Source organism: Chlorocebus sabaeus, chromosome 25, assembly GCF_047675955.1.
Source record: "Chlorocebus sabaeus isolate Y175 chromosome 25, mChlSab1.0.hap1, whole genome shotgun sequence".
NCBI lineage: Eukaryota > Metazoa > Chordata > Mammalia > Primates > Cercopithecidae > Chlorocebus > Chlorocebus sabaeus.
This window is the reverse complement of record NC_132928.1, coordinates 32,855,760-32,879,720: the sequence shown is the minus strand read 5'-3', so window position 1 is coordinate 32,879,720 and position 23,961 is coordinate 32,855,760. Positions and strand designations below refer to the sequence as shown.

General features: G+C 35.4%; 1 protein-coding gene across 2 annotated transcripts in view; it reads left to right on the top strand.

The window, feature by feature from the left end:
* CFH (complement factor H) overlaps positions 1–23,961 on the top strand; it is a 111,176-nt gene that overhangs the window by 65,583 nt on the left and 21,632 nt on the right. For both annotated transcript variants that reach the window (XM_007989083.3, XM_007989082.3), the window contains 4 exons: positions 11,906–12,082; positions 13,247–13,429; positions 13,538–13,717; positions 15,118–15,294. In XM_007989083.3, coding sequence (XP_007987274.2) covers positions 11,906–12,082; positions 13,247–13,429; positions 13,538–13,717; positions 15,118–15,294 — 717 coding nt within the window. The remainder of the gene's footprint in view (positions 1–11,905; positions 12,083–13,246; positions 13,430–13,537; positions 13,718–15,117; positions 15,295–23,961) is intronic.

The window sequence follows — 23,961 nt, the reverse complement described above, 5'->3', positions numbered from 1 at the left end:
CGTAGTTCTTTATTTTCTAACTTTAACAAGTTCTGAGAACTATTACATGAATCTCATTTATGTTTTCCAATCAGCCATCTATTTTTCAGGGTTAGAAGAAGGATCGACTCTGTGGGAAAACAAGTGTATATATAGAGTGTTCCAAGGCAAAGAAAAATATGTGCAAAGCTGTAAAAACAAAACAATGTATTTCAAGGTGGTAAAGCAGAGTCTAGCCTGCTGAGGCTAGATGGGAGGCAAGGAAACAATTGTCCAGATCAATTCAGGGCATCCTATCATTTGGATTCATTTTATGACTAATGAAAGCCCATAAAAGAGTTTTAAGAAAAGGAATGGTATAATTTGATTTCTAGTTTTGTTGAATTGTTTTCCTGGATGCTGTATTTTTTGTAGGCAAGAGGCGACACAATGAGTCCAGGTAGAATGAGAAAGTGTGGGGACTGAGAGCGAGTGATGATGGAGGAGGTGCAGAGTGGAAGGCTGATTTGGAAAACATTTTGGTGGTGGAGAGTACAGGTGATGTTACTAAACGTTGGGTGTGAAAAAGAGTGAGATCAAGGGACTCATGTGTTTGTTTTTAATTGTTTTCTCACAAGTATGTAGGTAAATGGGAATACCATTTGGGAAAATTGTACTGGCTGGAGAGAAAGCATTTTGAGAGGGCTGTTGCAACTTTTGACTTGGTCACATTATGGTTCAGTTGCCAATGGAAAATCAAAACTGGATATGTGAACTGTGGAGTTGGATATGCATCTAGTGAGGAGATATGCATTTCGGAGTATCATCATATAAATGATGACACTAAATTGGATAAGAATACAGAATGAAAAGAGCGAAGAGCTCAAGATGCAGTCCTGAAACATTACAACATTTCAAAATAAGGCAGAAGAAGAATAAACAGTAAAGAAAATGGAAAAAAAGGGGAAGTACCCAGAGAAACAGGAGAAAAAATCTAGAATGTTGCCATAGACATAAAAATAAGGAATTATTAATGAAAAGGGAGTGTAACAGATTGCTTAAGAAGTCATCCTGTCTGAATTCTACTTCCACTACTTGCTAAGCCTGTATCTTTGGTCAACACAGCAAGTCTATTTGAAGCTTTGTTGACTCTTTCTTATTGGTAAAATGTCACAATATTTACAAACAGTTCTAATATTTCAAAGGATTGTTTTGGTTAGCAGACTAAAATATGTATAAATATTTATTGCCAGTGTCTTGTATAATAAAGTCAAGGAAGTTGTAATTTAATTACCTTATCACTATCAAAGTGATAAATATTTCTAATTTAGTTATTATGTTCTGTTCAGAAATTGTGATGGATTAGGTAAGGTACAGGCCAACGGCAAGTGTAACAAAAATGGTTTTTAATAGAGTAGAAAAGACAGACCCTAAGTAGGATCTGTCAATAAAAATAATGAGCAAGATATTTAATACAGAATACGGACATAACTCTTTCAAGATTCTGGCTGTTCATCAAATAGGAAATTCAGAATATAGCTTGAGGAAAGTTGTGCACTGAAGGAAGATTTAAAAAAAAAAAAAAAAAAGATGGAAGATACCAGAGCAGACACAGCAAAAGGGAAGCTGCAAAGGCTGAACACATGACTTACATATTGCCCTGAGAAAATTCAAGGGGAAGGGATTCAGAGCTACCGTGGAGGTATTGTACTTTGGTGGCAACAGGACTGCTTACAACCTTGTGACAGGTGGCCACAGGACTGCTTACAACTTTGTGACAGGAGATGGGAAGGAAAATGAGCAGGAAGGTTGGAAAATGGTAGAAGCTGATGGATTCTGTTTTGAAGTATGAGACATGATCATCTGAGATTGAATAGTGTGTGGGTGAAGGAGGAGGAGGAGTACTAGGTAGAATAGAAAAGTTTTGAAATAGTCGCAGCTGAGAAAGAGAATGAGTAAATTATAGATGAACGACAGTGTCGAAGGCCCAGTTAAATTTGAGTCATTCCAGATGTAAATACCTATCATAGGACAGTAGAAAATGGTGAAAACACAAGCACAGGTCTACCTGTCCAGAGATTTTTTCCTAATATAAGAGAGTGGAAAACAAAACAAAACAAAAATAAGCCAAATATCCAAGTAATAAAAATCTTTAAAATATATTTTATAGATCACCGGGTTCAGAGAAATAGAAAATCCAATGATTGAGATAGAAAATAGTAGGAAAGGAACTGGAGATCTGTTTTACATAGGAAGTCATCTATGCAAAGAATGGTTGAAAGCCATTCATTTAGTGAGAAGGGTATGTGCAACAGCTAAGGCAGGAAAGAACTTTACCTTTTTAATAAAATTCAAAGATTGTAAAATCTGAATCCTAGATTTAGTGGAGGAGAGAGACATTTGATAACATTGGAAGAGTAGGCGTGGATCATAAAGAGTTTGAATTTTATTCTAATTGAGAGGGGGAGGCTTAATTTAAGAGAATCATAAATTTCTTTTCTGTTATGATAGGTCAATTTAGGTTTTATGAAGCCAGATGCTTTTACAATTTTGAGGGGTCTTCTTCAGAAAAAGAACACAAAATCGCAAATATATTATTTGAATAGTCTTTCCAATCACCAGACATGAAATGAAAACCTAAAGGAGAGAAAGTTGGAGTGGCGGACATAGCAGTAGAAGCTGATGTAGAAAATGGCTTTCTATTGCAAACTGTACAAAGACTTAGGATCATTTGAACACATAACTAGGAATTTGCTAGTGTAGTACAAGCCTCCAAACATTAAATGAAGAAATGCCAGCTTAGTATTCTTTTCAAATATTCTTCTCTCAGCCCATGTAACAGAAAACTGCATACATATTGACAGACATCTGAGTGTATTTCAACTGTCCTAGGAGGTCTCTCTTTGTTGAAAATTTTCCACAGAATTGTTATTACAGAGCACTTAAGCTAAATAAGTTTTATAATCTTCAAGGAGTATATAGTTCAGAGTTAAAAATTCATACTAATATTTCACATATCTAGTACTAGGACTTAGGGTTTTGAGTTTTAGATGAAGAAAAATAGTTCTAATTCAGGGAGTGTCCATTTACATTCTTCTCTAAATCACGTTTCCTAAGTTATTACCTTTATTTAAATACAGTAATTGAATAATACCCAATAGTTAAGATCTTAACTTTTCTTTTTAAGATAATGCTTTTCACAGTATTATTACAGAGAGAATTTATATAAAATTAACACAAAAAATATAAATAAACACCCATACAAATAAAAGAATTGCTATATAGAAGATTGGTATACATTTTTAGGAGAGAAATCCCGGTAATTCTCATTCAAGTGTGATTTTCTGAAATAATCTGCAAAACTCATTAAAACAAACACAAAAGCAAATTTCTGTAGTTATTATTTTGTGACATTACTTTTAAGAATAGGTTTAAATCTAATTTTGTAATTATATAGTAATAATTGAGATTATGATGTAATTAATTTTCTTTTTAGTATGATTCTAATTTTTGAATTCTAGCTTGTACTTTTCTAAGTAAGCAAGAAAGGAGTATTCTGAATAAGAAAAACAATATTTTGGATAATATTTAGTAATGTTGCTGGTTTTTAAAAAGTATAAACATGTAAGAGATAATTTTACACATTTCTTATTTGAATCAGAATAATTATCAAATTTATTAAACATTGATATAAATAGTAGATATAACAAAATTATTACTTAGTTTTATTTTTATTTTTTTGAGATGGAGTCTTGCTCTATCACCCAGGCTGGAGTGCAGTGGCACAATCTTGGCTCACTGCAACCTCTGCCTCCTGGGTTCACGCCATTCTCTTACCTCAATCTCCCCAGTAGCTGGGACTATAGGCGCCCGCCACCACGCCCGGCTAATTTTTTGTATTTTTAGTAAAGACAGGGTTTCACTGTGTTAGCCAGGATGGTCTAGATCTCCTGACCTCGTGATTCACCTGCCTCAGCCTCCCAAACTGGTGGGATTACAGGTGTGAGCCATTGTGCCAGGCCCAAAATTGTTATATGTTAGCATAAATATTCAGGATACCTAGAATTTGCCTTTCCATGTGACCTTGAAAATATATCTTAGTTTGTTTTCTTTATTTGTAATATATTAATTATGTGATTTTTATGTTTTTCTAACTTAAAATATATTAGAGATGCTATTTTGGGTTCTTTTTCCTTGATTACAGTAAACAAAAATACCAATTTTAATTAATTTCGTAGTGCATACATCTTCACTAATAAATCTTTGATGAGAATTTACCTTTTTGTGATGTATATGTCAATCACCAAGAATTATAAACATGACGAGACCAGGAATTATTTGAAGGTGGTTTAGTTTCAGTTAAATAAAGGTATCCTCGACTCTGCAATGACAGATACCATATCATCATTATTCTCAGGATCCTCTCCAGTTCTATTATAAATTTAACTTCTTAACATATTCCCATGGTGTTTTATGATGTGTTATTTTCTTTTTTAAATTTTAATTTCTATGTTTTATACGTTTAGAGCGTCCAAAGGCAGTTTTGTTGCATGGATATATTGCATAGCGGTGAAGTCTGTACTTTTAGTGTATTCATCACTCGAATAGTGAACATTGCACCCATTAGGTAATTTCTTATTCCTCACCCTCCTGCTATCCTGCCACCTTTCTGAGTCTCCAATGTCTATTATTCAGCACTCTCCATATGTGCACTTTATTTAGCTCCCATTTATAAGTGACAATGCACAGGATTTTACTTTCTGAATCTGAATTATTTCACCTAAAATAATGGCCTCTAGTTTTATACATGTTGCTTCTGAAGGCATCATTTTTTCTTTTCTTTTCCTTTTTTTTTTTTTTAGTTGAGTAATATTCTATGGCACATATATATACGTGTGTATATATATACACGTGTGTGTGTATATATATACATATATATACACACCACATATACATATATATATACACACCACATATTCTTTATCCAATCATCTGTTGATGGACCATTAGTTTGATTCCATATAATTGTTGCTGTGAGTAGTGAAGCTATAAACGTGTGAGTCCGGCTATCATTTTGATATGATAATTTATTTCCTTTGGGTAGATACACGGTGGAATTGCTGGATGAAATCGTAGTTCTGTTTTTAGTTCTTTGAGAAATGTCCGTTCTGTTTTCCATAGAGGTTGTACTAATTTATATAGCTACCAACAGCGTATAAGCATTCTTCTTTCTTCTCACTGTCACCAACATTTAATATTTTTTGAGTATTTCACAGTGGCCATTGTGTCTAATATAAGATGATAATCATTTTTAAATTTGCATTTCTCTGATGATTAGTGATACTGAGTTTTTTTCATGTTTCTTGGTCATTTTTATGTCTTCTTTTGCAAAATGTCTCTTCATATCCTTTGCCCACTTTTTCATGGGATTACCTGATTTTTTTCTTGTTGAGTTGTTTCAGTTTTTTGTAGATTCTGAATATCAGTTCTTTTTCAGATTCATCGTTTGCAAATATTTTCTTCCATTCTGAGGTTGTCTGTTTACTCTGTTTATTACTTCTTTTGCTGTGCAAAAGATTTTTAGTTTAATTCAGATGTATTTGTCTGTACTTGATTTTATTACATTTCCTTTAGAAGTCCTAATTGTAAATTCTTTGCCTAATCCAATGTCCGAAAGAGTTTACCCTAGGTTTCTTGCATGATTTTCATAGTTTCAGGTTTTACATTAAATTATTTAATCCATTTGGGATTAATTGTTTTATGTGACAAGAGATAGGAGTCCAGTTTCATTCTTCTGCATGTGGCTATCCAAATTTCTTATCACCATTTACTGAATAGTGCCTCTTTTCCTCAGTGTATGTTCTTGACTACTTTGTTGAAGTTCAGTTGGTTGTAAGTTGTGATTTTATTTCTGAATTCTCTATTCTGTTCCATTTTTCTGTGTGTCCATTTTTATACCAGTACCATGATGTTTTGGTCACTGCAGGTTTGTAGTATAGTTTGAAGTCAGGTAACGTGATGCCCTTGCTTAGAATTTCTTTAGCTACTTGGGATCTTTAGGGTTTCATATGAATTTTAGAGCAGTTTTTTCTGAATTAAGTGAAAATCGATGTTGCCATTTTCTTTGGAATTGCGTTGGATGTATAGATGGTGTTGGGCAGTATTGCCATTTTAATAACGTTGATTCTTCCATTCCATGATCAGAGGATATTTTCCCATTTGTTTGTCTCCTCTACAGTTTCTTTCATCAGTGTTTGTAGTTTTCCTTGCAGAGATCTCTCACTCTGATGGTTAATTGCATTCTTAGGTATTTAATTTGTTTTATGGCTATTGGAAATGAGATGATTGAGTTCTGATTTGGTTCTCAGGTTGGCCATTATTGATGTACAGAAATGCTACCAATTTTTGTACATCAATTTTGTATTCTGAAATTTTACTAAATTCATTTACATAATTTAGGAATTTTTAGAGGAGTCTTTAGGATTTTCTAGGTATAAGATCATATCATCAGCGAACAGAGAGAATTTGAATTCCTCATTTTCCATATGGATGCCTTGTATTCCTTTCTCTTGCCTGATTACTCTGGCTAGGACTTCTAGCACTATGTTGAGTAAAAGCAGAGAAACTGGGCATTGTTATCCTGTTCTAGTTCTTACGGGGGAACACTTTCAACTTTTTCCATTTAGTATAATGTCGGCTGTAGGTTTTTGTGATATATGGCTTTTATTTTGAGATATGTTCTTTCCATGACTAGTGCCTTGACTATTTTCATTAAGAAGTAATACTGAATTTTATCAAATGTTTTTTCCACATCTGTCGAAATAATCATCTAATTTTTAAAAAAATTCTGTTTATATGGCGAATCACATTTATTGATTTACCTTATATTCAACGAATTTTGCATCCCTGAAATAAAAGCCACTTAATTGTGATGTATCATCACTTTGATATGCTGTTGGATTAAATTTTCTAGTATTCATTAAGATTTAGCAGTTATTCTCAATGGGGATACTGGCCACTAGTTTATTTGTTCTGTTGTCGATGGCCGGCTTTATAGAATGAGTTAGAGAAGATTTTCTCTTCCTTGATGTTTTTGGAGCAGTTTCAGTGGATTGGTATTGATTCTCCTTTATATGTCTGGTAGAAATTGGCCATTTATCCTTCTGGTACTGGGCTTTTATATTTTTTTAACTGGTAGAGATTTTTTAACCGATTAAATCTCACTGCTTGTTATTGGTGGTATTGATCTCTTCAGTATTTCTATTCCTTCCTTGTTCGATTTTGAAGGTTGTATGTTTCTAATCAATTTATTCATTTTCTCTAGATTCTCTGGTGATTTCTTTATTTCTGTGGTATCAATTGTAACATTTCTATTTTTTATTTCTACTTGTGTGGAAGTAAAGTACTTGTGTTTATTGTAACCTTTTTTCTTCTTCTCCCGATTAGTCTTGCTAGTGGTCTATTAATCTTGTTTACCTTCTCAGAAAACTAACTTTGTGTTTTTTGATCTTCTATTGTTTATTTGGTCCCAATTTTACTTAGTTCTTCTATGATTTTTTAAAATTTCTTCTGCTAGTTTTGGGTTTAGTTGTTCTGTTTTCTGTAGTTTCTTTAGGTGCAAGGTTAGGTTAATTTGTGACTTTTCTATCTTTTTATGCAGGCATTTCACACTGTAAACATTCCTATTAGCACTGCTTTTGCCATATCCTAGAGGTTTTCGTATGCTGTGTCTGTATTTTCATTTAATTTTTTAAAATTTCCATCTTAATTTTATCACTGACTCAAAAATCACTCAGAAGTAAGTCATTTACTTTTCACGTATATGGATAGTTTTGAAAATTATTTATGACATTAATTTCTAGTTATAATTCACCATGTTCTGATAAGATACTTGATATTATTTCTAAGCTTTAAAGTTTTTTGAAACTTGCTTTGTGGCTGTAGCCTAGCATATGGTCTATTTTGGAGAATGTCCCATGCACAGGTGTGAAGAACATATATTCTGAGGTTGCTGGGTGGAATGTCATTTAAATACCTGTAAAGTCCATTTGTTTTAGAGTTCAATGTAAGTATAAGGTTTCTTTGTTTATTTTTTATTTTTCCAGGAAATCTGGATAGTACAGTCATTGAGCATGTGGAGGTTGCTTGCCCTCATTATATTGCTGTTTATCTTTCCATTTAGCTCTAGTAGCATTTCCTTTATGAATCTGGGTGCTGAAGTTTTGAGTGCATATATATTTAGAATTACTATATCTTCTTGCTTCCTTTATCATTATATAATGATCTTCACTGTCTTTTTTTCTGTTGTTGATTTAAAGTCTTTTTATATATAAATATAACTATACCAAATACTTTTTGTTTCTATTGTTCAAAATACCTGTTTCCGTACATTTATCATGAGTTTGTGTAAGTTTCTCTCAGTTAGGTGGGTTTCTTGTGAGCAGCATGTGGTTGGTTTCTGTTTTCTAAATTTGGCCCACAAATCGGTATCTTTGAAGTGGAACATTTAATCTATTTAGGTTAAAAGTTAATATTGTCATGTGAGGTTTTGTTCTTGTCATTATGTTAGTTGTTACCTAGCTGGTTTGTAGTCTCAACTGTGTAATTATTTAATAAGACTTGTGAGTTTTGTACTTTTGCATGTCTTTATGATGGTGAGTATTGACCATCTGATTTCATGTTCAGAACAACCTGGATCATTTATTGAGGGGTGAATTCCTAAATTGGTTTTCTACTGGTGATGAATTCCCTTAGTATTAGCTTGTCTTGGAAAGATTTTATGTATTCCTCATTTATGAAGCTTAATTTAGCAAAATACAAAATATACCTCTAATAGGTGTTTTTTCAAGAAATATAAAATAATCTTTCTGAAAAGAACTCTGCAAATAGGACACCAATCTCTTCTGGCTTGTAAAGTTTCTGCTGAGAAGTCCACTGTTAGTCTTATGAGATTTTCTTTATAGTTGATTAGATGTGTTCTCTTGCTGATTCCATAATTTTTCCCAGTCAGATTGACTTTAGATAGCCTGATGACTATATGTTTGTAGAAGTTCATCTCACAGTGTATCTTCCTGGTGTTATCTGAGCCTCTAGTATACAAACATCTATATCTCTAGCAAGAGGGCAAGAGGAGACAAATTTTCCTCAGAAAGGTTTTCTAACTTTTAGCTCTTTCTTCTCCCTCAAGAATACCTATAACTCTTAAGTTTTCTCATTTTTTTAGAACGCCATTTTTCTCAAAACCTTTGCTCATTAAAAAAAAAGCTATTTGCTCTTTATTTTTGTCTGACAGGGTTAATTTGAAAGACCTGTCTTCAAGCTCTGAGAGCAAGTTTTTCTGCTTGATATAATCTGTAATTAAATCTTTCAACTATATATTGTAATTCTTCAATGAATTTTTCATTACCATAAGTTCTGTTTGTTTTTTAAAACATATTTTAGTGCATTTTCCATTCATATCCTGAGTTTCTTTTCTAATTTCTTTGTGTTGCTCTTCAACTTTCTCTTGGACTCCATTTAGCTACTTTAAAATAAATGTTTTAAATTCTTTATCTGATATTTCAAAGATTGTATTTTGGTTAGGACTTATTGCTGAAGAGTTAGTGTGATCCTTTGGGAGTGTTGTAATACGCTCTTTTAAATCATACTTCCAGAAATGTTTCAATGGTTTCTTCTCATCCAGATGAACTCTCTCTCTTATTTTTGACTGTAGTTTCCAATAGATAGGATTTGTTTTTCCCTTTGAGAATATGACTATGATGTATGTTGTATAGAGTTATTTGGTTTAGGTTCTGGGTTCTTTCAATGGTAAAGACGTTGTATGAGTACCTTGGTTAGCGACAATTTTTGTGTGATGGTTTTCTTAATTGCTGGTTGTAGTAGTTATGTACTGGGTGCATGACGAGGCTTACTGCCTCCTGAAGGGCTGTTATGGAAGACTTCGCAGAAAACTAACCTCGTTCTCCAGCATCATGCCCTAGTGTCAGCATTTTGCATTGGGCTGTGCAGTTTAACATTCAGGACAGTAGGTGGCGTGGACAGGTAAGAGCCAGCTGCAGCAGAAGCAGTTGAGCCTGTGCTTGCCATTGTTTATGGGAGCAACTCTCTGTTGCCCCCAGGGAATGGACTGATCTATGAAAAGCACAATGGTCTGAGGAGCTGGGGACAAAACGGGGTGGATCTGAACCACTAAGCTCACCCTTGGATGCTCCAAGGATGAGCACAAGCACCAGCCCTGACAGGGGTGTCAGGGGAAGACCCTGGTGAGATATCCCTAGCTTGTCTTTCTTGCAAGCCTGGGTTCACTGGGCACATCACCAATGGAGATGTAGCCACCCTTAATACACCTAGAATGTCTGTTCTCTGGTGTGTCTGCACCAGTCTCCTTTGCGAGTGACCACAGCTATGTCCGCAGAATTGGGCAGAGGGGAGATGTCCCCCTCTCTACATCTGCGCCCAAGCACTGGGACCACTGGGCCCCTGAGATGGATCTATACTCCTCCCTTGCAGGGCCAAACACCGCGTCTGTGGGTCTGCTGGAAGTGGTGTAGTCATTTTCAGCCCACAAGCAGGTTGCTCTTGCACACGGGAAAGTGAATACTACAGTCTTCTTTGTCAAAAGGGGTGTCCCTTTGTTGCAGTTTCCATTAGGAATAGCACTCCCTGATGGTTAAACTACTGAGAATGCTGTAACTCCCTTGGGTCCAACCAGCTATGGGGGACTGCCACATCCAACCAGGTGCCAGGGAATGTCTGTGCGGCTCTGGTGTTATGGGATCAGAGGGCTGAGGTTCCTGTGTAGGATACAGTCCCCACATGAGTGCACTACAGGCATGAAACCTACCACTGTAGCTTAGGTCCAAGGGGAAGGCAAATGACCCTGTTCAAGCTAGTAGTTTGGTGTAATGCCCTCAAGAAGTTCCCAAATCTCCACTCACACCAGTGTGTGGGTTCATGAAGGCAGAAGAGCTCTCGACAGCTTGGATTCACATGGTGAGGTGCAGGGAGTCCAAAAGACTCCTACCTACATTGCCTATGAAGTCCCACAGGATCCTAGTCAACCTTTGAGGCTCTTGCTTCTATCTCTTTCCATGCTTTGGCTTTTCTCCATGATTTCTCTATGACGTTCCTGCACCCTCTCTTTGATATTTTCCAAGTTATGAACATTTTCCTGTAACTTTGGTTCTTCTTTCTGAGAAGAACTGGTGTCCAAACTCCTTACTCAGCCATCCTGTTTTTAAAAAGCCCCAATTCTGGTCTATATGCACTTTTAAAACTGTAAATTAGTCTTTTTTTTTTTTTTTTTTTTTTTTTTTTGAAACGGAGTCTCTCTCTGTCGCCCAGGCTGGAGTGCAGTGGCCGGATCTCAGCTCCTGCAAGCTCCGCCTCCTGGGTTTACGCCATTCTCCTGCCTCAGCCTCCCGAGTAGCTGGGACTACAGGCGCCCGCCACCTCGCCCGGCTAGATTTTTGTATTTTTTTAGTAGAGACGTGGTTTCACCGTGTTAGCCAGGATGGTCTTGATCTCCTGACCTCGTGATCTTCCCGTCTCGGCCTCCCAAAGTGCTGGGATTACAGGCTTGAGCCACCACGCCAGGCCAAATTAGTCTTTTTTAATATGAGAGAGTAATTTCATGTTTTGAGTAAAAAAAGTAATATTAAATTTCATAAATATCAGTGATTAAAACTAATTTCATTGTAAATAAGTTGAATTTACAAATTAATTTTTAGAACAGATACATTTCAATACTGTAACATTTATCATAAAGTTCCATTTCAATTTAGACAGTATATAAAACATAATATGTAGCATTCTTTACAGGGAAAAGGATTTATCTGATGCCCTTCTGTATACCCAGTATCAACCTGGCTTTATTGTGGCATATGTAAAATTTACTTTGGCAACGATTAATTGTATATTCTCATGAAATTATTTTACCTTTTTTCAGAAAGAGAATGTGAACTTCCTAAAATAGATGTACACTTAGTTCCTGATCCCAAGAAAGACCAGTATAAAGTTGGAGAGGTGTTGAAATTCTCCTGCAAACTAGGATTTACAAGAGTTGGACCGAATTCAGTTCAGTGCTACCACTTTGGATTATCTCCTGATCTCCCAACATGTAAAGGTGAATGCTTATCTTACAATTGCTGAAATAAGAATTAGAACTTTGAATACCGAATATTTTTTTCTTAATTTATTTTGGGCTTCTATTGTCTAATGAATTAAGTCAAATATTTGCCTGCGAAGGATATGTGTTGGGTACTGAATACCTAAGGTTCAGTTACTTAAGTTAATCTCCATTGTTTCTTGAACAGTGTACTAGAAGTGTTCTTAGACACACAGGTGTTGTCAGTCTTAGTCTACTTTAGGTTTCTGTTTCCATAAAGGAATAACTGAGGCTGGATGATTTATAAAAATGTTTTATTTGGCTCACTGTTCTCATGACTATAAAATTCAAGATTGGGCATCTGCATTCGGTGAGAGCCACAGAATGCTGGTAGAAGGGAAAGAGGAGCCAGTGTGTCCAGAGAACACATGATGAGAGAGGAAGCAAGAGAGAGAGCAGGGCAGTGACAGGCTCTTTGTAAGAACCAGCTCTTGCAGGAACTAATAGAATGAGAACTCTCCCTGAGTGGGGGCATTCATCTGTTCATGAGAGATCCATACCCATGACCCAAACATCTCCCATTAGGCCCCGCCTGAAACATTTGGGATGAAGTTTCAACATGGGGTTAGAAGTGACAAACATTTAAACCATAGCATGGCTGACAATGGAGGGATTTCTTTGTAAATTTTCATTTTGCCTGAAATGTCAGCATCCATTTTGGACATTTTATATAGTGTGAGCTGTAACTTAAGTTTCACTGAGTGTGTCTAAACAATATTTAAGCAGTTTATATTCAATTCAGTTGCTTGTATTGATTAGTCAAACTTAAAGTATGTTGATCAAATGCTTGCCTCCGTTATGATATTTTTCCAAAATGTTACGACAAAATGTTTCCATGAAATGTAAAAATTAACGTGATTTTCATAACCACATTTGCTAATTGATTTTCTTGCATCTTTAAGATATCTGGAAGTCTGAGTATATTTTAACCTTTTATCATACCTTCAATATGACAATTTAGTATAAGTAATACAATATGAACACCATTCTTGATTGTTTACAATGCTATAATAAGTTACATAATGAAGAATACATGAATAAAAGAAGAAAGTCTTTCCATTTTACTGAATTTTTATATTGTAAAACAATTTAACCATTATTTACATAGTATTTCTATTATAGAGCAAGTACAGTCGTGTGGTCCACCTCCTGAACTCCTCAATGGGAATGTTAAGGAAAAAATGAAAGAAGAATATAGACACAGTGAAGTGGTGGAATATTATTGCAATCCTAGATTTCTACTGAAGGGACCTAATAAAATTCAATGTGTTGATGGAGCGTGGACAACTTTGCCAGTGTGTATCGGTAATGTATAAAATATTAATATTTAGACTCGTCAAAACTTTTGTATTTTGTATCTAAAACACATAAATCATGTTTTCACAATAAACTTTTTTTGTAAAATTTACATAGAGGAGGAGAGTACCTGTGGAGATATACCTGAACTTGAACATGGCTATTTTGAGCTTTCTTCCCCTCCTTATTACTATGGAGATTCGGTGGAGTTCAACTGCTCAGAATCGTTTACAATGATTGGGCACAGATCAATTACGTGTATTCATGGAGTATGGACCCAACTTCCTCAGTGTGTGGGTGAGAATACACTTCTTAAATCAACATTTAATAAAGTTTAATATTTTTATTGTAAAAACAATATTAGCAACTGAATTTTTGAAATTTACAGATATGGCTCAAAATGTCCAGTCTTCAATATAATGAAACCAATCTTTCTCATATTGTTTATCATTCAACATGTGTCTAGAGAGAAAAAATAAAGTTAACAATATAATTTTATGACTCTTTCTGCCTCTGATATCAGTATTGTTTATATTTAAAAGCGTGAAGCAACATTTTACTTATAAAATTGTCATGTGAGGCCAGGGTGGTTGCTCACGCCTATACTCCCAACACTTTGGGAGGCCAAGGCAAGAAGAATGCTTGAGGTCAAGAGCTAGAGAGTAGTGTGGGCAATATAGCAAAAGCCCATCTCTATAAAAAAAATTTGTGTAATTAGTTAGGTGTGGTAGTGCATGCCTGTAATCCAACCACTCAGGAGGCTGAGGAGGGATGATTGCTTAAGGCCAGGAGTTCGAGATGGCAGTGAGCTTTATTGTGCATTCCAACCTGGGCAACAGAGTAAGACTCTTGCTTTAAAAAATTAAAATATTAAAAATTTGTCATATGATTAAATATGAGTACTATTACTGAGAAATTATAACTGTTTTATGTAAAATAAAAATATTATTGTTGTTATATGGTACTCCTTTTTGGCACTGCAAAGCAAAGAAACAAAGTTGACAAAATATCTACTTACTACTCTCCCATAGGATTCTTTTCTCTCTTAAAGCTTCCAAAAGCAATAATTTTTCAGTTTGTTCCATATCAACCAAAATAAGTTAATGTGCTGCAGGGTTGGTGGGCCACAGGCCCTCTATGTCAGTGATATAGCTAAGTGACGTGAGGTAGTCAGGGACTGAGTCAGGACGTAAATCTCATTGATGGACTTCACACTGTAAGTCTCATGTCTTGATCAGCAAGAAGGTAAGGTGATTCACTTACAGTGCGACTTGAGATTTACAATCTTTAAAATCATTTTGCCTCCTTGATGACTAACCAGGAGGATCTTGGGGACCCTCATTCACTTTTCTCTAAAACTGAGTTATTTCCTAAATTTTCCTGGGTCCTAATTCTAGGAGTCCTAAATATCCAGTCGTACTTATTCATCCAATGAAATATCCAATAATATTTTGTATTTCCCAAAGAACAAAATGTCTTATGATAGATATCTCTAACATTTCAGCGACAGAATGCAGGGCTTATATTTTTACATAATAGTATTTTGATGCAATGTAATCAGGAATAACTTGGTGAAATTTATAATGATAACTCATAATTTTATGATGCTAATACTATTTACTTTGTAACTATTTTTATGTGATAGTTGGTTTTATTTTTATAATTTGAATTTTCATAAAAATATATTTATTTTACAGCAACAGATCAACTTAAGAAGTGCAAATCACCAAATTCAATTGTAATTGTGGAAAATTTAACAAACAAGAAGGAATTCGATCATAATTCTACCATGAGGTACAGATGTAGAGGAAAAGGAGGACGCCTACACGCAGTCTGCATAAATGGAAGGTGGGATCCGGAAGTGACCTGCTCAAGTAAGCTCTTATTTTGTTTTCAGAAAAGTATTCTATATCTCATTTGGAAAAGTATTATGTATGTGTGTCTTAAAAACTTTAACTATTTATTATTACAAATGCTCCTGAATAAGGCAGGTAATTTAGAAACTAATGAAAACATTGTTCCTAATACTAACTGTGCCATGTGAATTAGTTACCTTTAGTATAAAACACACACACACCCCCACACACAAATCAGGCACTTCATGTCATAATTACTGTTGGAGGACCAGTGCTTCTCATTCCTTTCCTTGTCAACAAATGTTCCTGTGCCTATACCTCTGTCTATGCCAATAACTACTATGTATCTGTTTGGGTATGTGTGTATTTATGTATGTATCTATATTTATTTCCATTGATTCATTTATTTAATCTAGCTCTCTTTTCATCTGTCTGTTCATCTACCTAATCATCTATTTATCTATTAATTTATTGTTTATCTATATTGAAAAGTTAGTCATATTGACACATACAATTTCACTTGAATAGTGTAGGGTTTATTCCAGTCTTCCCATATTTGATGCATGTATTTTGCTCTCCAATTGTGGCGTTCCTTTCCTCACTAGCTTCAATATTTTTACCAGCATCTGCCAGTCTAGGAAAAACAGAAAGCATTGACAACCAATACAAAAACTAATCTACTATCGACATTTCAATATGTTTAGAGTCCTTAACGAAGCAAATAATATATACATGCAGTGAAGTGTACATGTTCTACAGATTTTTCTTGAAGTTTTATAGTTTTAGCACTTCTATAGAGCTTTATTAAAATGATCGTATGGTTATTGTCCTTTCTGTGAATGTGATGCATCACCTTTACTGATTTGCCTATTTTAAACCACCTTTACATTCCTTGGATTAAACTCACTTGATCATAGTGAATTATCTTTTTAATGTGCTGTAGGATTTGTTTTCCTAGTATAATGTTGAGGGTTTTTGTACCTATGTTCATCAGGGGATTTTGCCTGTAGTTTTCTTTTTGTGTTGTGTCCTTGTCTGGTTTTGGTTTCAGAGTAATGTTGGGCCACTACAATGAGTTAGAGAAATGATCTCTTAAAAATTTTGGAGTCGTTTTAGAAGAGTCGGTATTAGCTCTTTTAAAATGTTGTTATAATTCAGCAATGAAACCATCGGGTCTTGGATTTTCTTTGATGGGAAACATTTTATTACTGACTTAATCTCTTTCCTCATGATTACTCTGCTCAGACTTTCTATTTCCTCTGAATTAATCTTAGTAGGCTGTGTGTGTCTAGAAATGTATCCATTTCTTCTAGATGATCCAATTTGTTGGTGTATAATTGCTAATAATTGTCTCTCATTATTCTTTATATTTTTGTGATATCAGTTGTAATGTCACCTTTTTCATCTCCAGTTGTGTGTTTCTTTAAGCCATCTCTCTCTTTTTTAGTTATTCTGGTTAAAGCTTTGTCAATTTTTTATCATCTTAAAAAAACTATTCTTTCATTGATATTTTGTACTGCTTTGGGGGCTCTACTTTACTCTGATCTTTATGATTTTTATCCTTCTACTAATTTTGGAATTGACTAGTTTGTTCACGTTTTTCTGCTTCTTTGAGGTGTACTAGTAAATTGTTTATCTGAGTTCTTTCCATTGTCTTGATGTAGGCAATTATTCCTAAAAACATCCATCTTATAACTACTTTTGCTGCATCCCATAAGTTTTGCTACGTTTTGTTTCCATTCTCCTTTTCTAAAAATATTTTTTAATTTATTTGAAATGTTTTGACCCTATTATTGTTTCAGAGCATATTGTGTAATTTTCACCTAATTTAAAATTTTCCATAATTCTTCCTATTATTGATTTCTCCTTTCGTACCTTTGTTGTCAGAAAAGTGACTTGATATAATTTCTGTCTTCTTGAATTTGATAAGACTTGTTTTGTGGCCTAACATATAATATATTCTGGAGAATATTCTGTGTGCATTTGAGAAGAATATGTGTTTTGTTGTTATGTGGAATGTTCTTTATATGTCTGTCTAATCTATTTGGTATAAATTATTGTTCAAGTATAATGTTTCCTTACTGATATTCTGTCTGGATGATCTGTCTCAATGTTGAAAGTAAAATATTGATATCCCCTACTATTACTATGTGGCAGTCCACAACTCCATTCAGATTGCTAAATGTTTCCTTTATATATTTAGTTGCTTTGATGTTGAGTGCATATATAGGTTTAAAATAGTTGTATTATCTTGACAAATTTACCACATTATCATTATATAATAACCTTCTTTGTACCCTTATACAATTTTTCCCATAAGTCTATTGTGTCTGAAATGAGTATAACTACCCCTGTTCTCTTTTAGTTTTTCTTTATATAGATTTTTCCATGCCTTCACTGCAATCTATGAATGTACCTTACAGTTAAGTAAGCAGTTTATATTTGCGTATTAATTTTTAATTTATTTAGTCATTCTATGCCTTTTGATTATAGAATATATTCCATTCCTATGTAAAGTAATTTTAGATAGGTAAGGATTTATAGTGGCAATTCGTTAATTGTGTTCTGGTTGTTTTTTAAATTCATTGTTTCTTTCTCTCTTGCTTGCTTTATTCATGGTTTGATGACTTTTGTAGCCATATGCTTAGGATTTTTTCTTTTAATCTTTTGTGTATCTATTAGAGGTTTTGCTTTGTGGCTATCCTTAGGCTTGCATAACATATATTATAAAAGGCTATTTTATGTTGATAGAAACTGAATTTTGATTACATATAAAATCTCTAAATTTTACTCTGCTCCTTCCATGTTTTGTCCTTGATCACATACTTTGCATCTTTCAATCATTGGTATCTCTTAATAAAGTTTGTTCTTAGTACCTTTGCCTTTTAACCTTCATGCTAGCTATATTTACCCATCACCATTACAGTATTAGAGTGTTTGAATTTCATGTTGTACTTACTTTTACCAGTAAGTTTTATACTTTAACAACTTCATCTTACTAATTAGCATCCTCTTCTTTCACCTTCAAGAACTCCTTTTAACATTTCTGGTAAGGCAGAAAAGCGTACTTATGCTCTCTCAGTTGTTGTTGTTTTTTTTTATACTTTAAGTTCTAGGGTACATGTGCACAATGTGCAGGTTTGTTACATATGTATACATGTGCCATGTTGGTGTGCTGTACCCATTAACTCGTCATTTACATTAGGTATATCTCCTAATGCTATCCCTCCCCCCTCCCCCCACCTCACAACAGGCCCCAGTGTGTGATGTTCGCCTTCCTGTGTTCAAGTGATCTCATTGTTCAGTTCCCACCTATGAGTGAGAACATGCGGTGTTCAGTTTTCTGTTCTTGCGATAGTTTGCTGAGAATGATGGTTTCCAACTGCATCCATGTCCCTACAAAGGACACAAACTCATCCTTTTTTATGGCTACATAGTATTCCATGGTGTATATGTGCCTCATTACCTTAATCCAGTCTGTCACTGATGAACATTTGGGTTGATTCCAAGTCTTTGCTATTGTGAACAGTGCCGCGATAAACATACATGTGCATGTGTCTGTATAGCAGCATGATTTATGATACTTTGGGTATATACCCAGCAATGGGATGGCTGGGTCAAATGGTATTTCTAGTTCTAGATCCTTGAGGAATCGCCACACTGTTTTCCACAATAGTTGAACTAGTTTACAGTCCCACCAACAGTGTAAAAGTCTTTCTATTTCTCCACATCCTCTCCAGCACCTGTTGTTTCCTGACGGTTTAATGATTGCCATTCTAACTGGTGTGAGATGGTATCTCATTGTGGTTTTGATTTGCATGTCTCTGATGGCGAGTGATGATGAGCATTTTTTCATGTGTCTGGTGGCTGTATGAATGTCTTCTTTTGAGAAGAGTCTGTTCGTATCCTTTGCTCACTTTTTGATGGGTTTGTTTGTTTTTTTCTTGTAAATTTGATTGAGTTATTTTAGGTACTGGATATTAGCCTTTTGTCAGATGAGTAGATTGCAAAAATTTTCTCCCATTCTGTAGGTTGCCTGTTCACTCTGATGGTAGTTTCTTTTGCTGTGCAGAAGCTCTTTAGTTTAATTACATCCCATTTGTCAATTTTAGCTTTTGTTGCCATTACTTTTGGTGTTTTCAACATGAAGTCCTTGCCCATGCCTATGTCCTGAATGGTATTACCTGGGTTTTCTTCTAGGTTCTTTTATGGTTTTAGGTCTAATATTTAAGTCTCTTATTGATCTTGAATTAATTTTTGTATAAAGAGTAAGGAAAAGATCCAGTTTCAGCTTTTTACTTATCCAATTTTCCCAGCACCATTTATTAAATAGGGAATCCTTTCCCCATTTCTTGTTTTTGTCAAGTTTATCAAAGACCAGATGGCTGTAGATGTGTGATATTATTTCTGAGGGCTCTGTTCTGTTCCATTGGTCTAGCTCTCTGGTTTGGTACTAGTACCATGATGTTTTGGTTACTGTAGCCTTGTAGTATAGTTTGAAGACAGGTAGCATGATGCCTCCAGCTTTGTTCTTTTGGCTTAAGATTGTCTTGGCAATGTGGGGTCTTTTTTGATTCCATATGAATTTTAAAGCAGTTTTTTCCAATTCTGTGAAGAAAGTCATTGGTAGCTTAATGGGGATGGCATTGAATCTATAAATTACTTTGGGCAGTATGGCTATTTTCACGATATTGATTTTTCCTATCCGTGAGCGTGGTATGTTCTTCCATTTGTTTGTGTCCTCTTTATTTCACTGAGCAGTGGTTTGTAGTTTTCCTTGAAGAGGTCCTTTATATCCCTTGTAAGTTGGATTCCTAGGTATTTTATTCTCTTTGAAGCAATTGTGAATGGGAGTTCATTCATGATTTGGTTCTCTGTTTGTGTGTTATTGATGTATAAGAAGGCTTGTGATTTTTGCACCTTGATTTTGTATCCTGAGACTTTGCTGAAGTTGCTTATCAGCTTAAGGAGATTTTGGGCTGAGACGATGGAGTTTTCTAGATATACAATCATGTCATCTGCAAACAGGGACAATTTGACTTCATCTTTTCCTAACTGAATACCCGTTATTTCATTCTCTTGCCTGATTGCCCTAACCAGAACTTCCAACACTATGTTGAATAGGAGTGGTGAGAGAGGGCATTCCTGCCTTGTGCCAGTTTTCAAAGGGAATTTTTCCAGTTGTTGCTCATTCAGTATGATATTGGCTGTGAGTATGTCATAAATGGCTCTTATTATTTTGAGATACGTTTCATCAATACTGAATTTATTGAGAGTTTTTAGCATGAAAGGCTGTTGAATTTTGTCAAATGCCTTTTCTGCATCTGTTGAGATAATCATGTGATTTTTGTCTTTGGTTCAGTTTATAAGCTGGATTACTTTTATTGATTTGTGTATGTTGAACCAGCTTTGGATCCTGGGGATGAAGCCCACTTGATCATGGTGGATAAGCTTTTTGATGTGCTACTGGATTCAGTTTGCCAGTATTTTATTGAGGATTTTTGCATCAATATTCATCAAGGATATTGATCTAAAATTCTCTTTTTTTGTTGTGTCCCTGCCAGGCTTTGGTATCAGGATGATGTTGGCCTCAAAAAATGAGTTAGGGAGGATTCCCTGTTTTTCTATTGATTGGAAGAGTTTCAGAAGGAATGGTAGCTGTCCTCCTTGTACCTCTGGTAGAATTCGACTGTGAATCCCTCTAGTCCTGGATTTTTTTTGGTTGCTAGGCTATTAATTATTGCCTCAATTTCAGAGCCTGCTATTGATCTATTCAGGGATTCAACTTTTTCCTGGTTTAATCTTGGGAGAGTGTATGTGTCCTGTAATTTATCCATTTCTTCTAGGTTTTCTAGTTTATTAGCGTAGAAGTGTTTATAATATTCTCTGATGGTAGTTTGTATTGCTGTGGGGTTGGTGGTGATATTCCCTTTATCATTTTTTATTGTGTCTAATTGATTCTTCTCTCTTTTCTTATTAGTATTGATAGCAGTCTATCAATTTTGTTGATCTTTTCAAAAAACCAGCTGCCGGACTCATGGATTTTTTGAAGGGTTTTTTGTGTCTCTATCTCCTTTAGTTCTGCTCTGATCTTAGTTATTTCTTGCCTTCTGCTAGCTTTTGAATGTGTTTACTCTTGCTTCTCTAGGTCTTTTAATTGTGATGTTAGGGTGTCAATTTTAGATCTTTCCTGTGTTCTCTTGTTGGCATTTAGTGCTTTAAATTTCTCTCTACACACTGCTTTGAATGTGTCCCAGAGATTCTGGTATGTTGTATCTTTGTTCTCATTGGTTTTAAAGAACATCTTTATTGCTACCTTCATTTCATTATGTACGCTGTAGTTATTCAGCAGCAGGTTGTTCAGTTTCCGTGTATTTGAGCAGTTTTGATTGTGTTTCTTAATTCTGAGTTCTAGTTTGATTGCACTGTGGTCAGAGAGACAGTTTGTTATAATTTCTGTTCATTTACATTTACTGAGGAGTGCTTTACTTCTAATTATGTGGTCAATTTTGGAATAAGTGCGATGTGGTGCTGAGAAGAATATATATTGTGTTGCTTTGGGGTGGAGAGTTCTGTAGATGTCTATTAGGTCTGCTTGGTGCAGAACTCAGTTCAATTCCTGGATATCCTTGTTAACTTTCTGTCTCGTTGATCTGTCTAATGTTGACAGTAGGGTGTTAAAGTTTCCCATTATTATTGTGTGGGAGTTTAAGTCTCTTTGTAAGTCTCTAAGGACTTGCTTTATGAATCTGGATGCTCTTGTATTGGGTGCACATATATTTAGGATAGTTAGCTCTTCCTGATGAATTGATCCCTTTACCATTATGTAATGGCCTTCTTCTTTGTCTCTTTTGATCTTTGTTGGTTTAAAGCCTGCTTTATCAGAGACTAGGATTGCAACCCTGTCTTTTTTTTTGTTTTCCGTTACTTGGTAGATCTTCCTCCATCCCTTTATTTTGAGCCTCTGTGTGTCTCTGCATGTGAGATGGGTCTCCTGAATACAGCAAACTGATGGGTCTTGACTCTGTATCCAATTTGGCAGTCTATGTCTTTTAATCGGACCATTTACTCCATTTACATTTAAGGTTAATATTGTTATGTGTGAACTTGATACTGTCATTCTGATATTAGCCGGTTCTTTTTCTCATTATTTGATGCAGTTGCTTCCTAGCATCGATGGACTTTACATTTTGGCATGTTTTTGTAATGACTGGTACCTGTTGTTCCTTTCCATGTTTAGTGCTTCCTTCCGGAACTCCTGTAGGACAGGCCTGGTGGTGGCAAAATCTCTAAGCATTTGCTTCTCTGTAAGGAATTTTATTTCTCCTTCACTTATGAAACTTAGTTTGGCTGGATATGAAATTCTGGGTTGAAAATTCTTTTCTTTAAGAATGTTGAATATTGGTCCCCACTCTCTTCTGGTTTGCAGAATTTCTGCCGAGAGATCTGCTGTTAGTCTGATGGGCTTCCCTTTGTGTGTAACCCAACCTTTCTCTCTGGCTGCCCTTAACATTTTTTCCTTCATTTTAACTTTGGTGAATCTGACAATTATGTGTCTTGGAGTTGCTCTTCTTGAGGAGTATCTTGTAGCATTCTCTGTATTTCCCGAATTTGAATGTTATCCTGCCTTGCTAGGTTGGGAAATTTCTCCTGGATAATATCCTGCAGAGTGTTTTCCAACTTGTTTCCATTCTCCCTGTCTCTTTCAGGTGCACCAATCAGACATAGATTTGGTCTTTTCACATAATCCCATGGTTTTTGGAAGTTTTGTTCATTTCTTTTTACTCTTTTTTCTCTAAACTTCTCTTCTCACTTCATTTCATTCCTTTCTTCTTCAATCTCTGATACTCTTTCTTCCAGTTGATCGAGTCGGTTACTGAAGCTTGTGCATTTGTCACCAAGTTCTCATGTCATGGTTTTCATCTCTATCACTTCATTTATGGACTTCTCTGCATTGGTTATTCTAGTTATCCATTCTTTCATTCTTTTTTTAAGGTTTTTAATTTCTTTGTGCTGGGTACATAATTCCTCCTTTAGCTCTGAGAAGTTTGATTGACTGAAACTTTCTTCTCTCAACTCGTCAAAGTCATTCTCCGTCCAGCGTTGTTCCATTGCTGGCGATGAGCTGCATTCCTTTGGAGGGGGTGATGCACTCTGGTTTTTTGAATTTCCAGCTTTTCTGCACTGCTTTTTCCCCATCTTTGTGGTTTTATCTGCCGTTGGTCTTTGATGATGGTGACATACTGATGGGGTTTGGTGTGGGTGTCCTTTCTGTTTGTTAGCTTTCTTTTTAACAGTCAGGACCCTCAGCTGCAGGTCTGTTGGAGTTTGCTTGAGGTCCACTCTAGACCCTGTTTGCCTGGGTATCAGCAGCGGAGGCTGCAGAAGATAGAATATTGTTGAACAGAAAGTGTTGCTGTCTGATTCTTGCTCTGAAGCTTCATCTCAGAGGTGTACCCAGCTGTGTGAGGTGTGAGGTGTCTGTCTGCACCTAGTGGAGGATGTCTCCTAGTTAGGCTACTCAGGGGTCAGGGACCCACTTGAGCAGACAGTCTGTCCATTCTCAGATCTCAACCTCTGTGCTGGGAGAACCACTGCTCTCTTCAAAGCTGGCAGACAGGGATATTAACATCTGCAGAGGTTTCTGCTGCTTTTTGTTTAGCTATGCCCTGTCCCCAGAGGTGG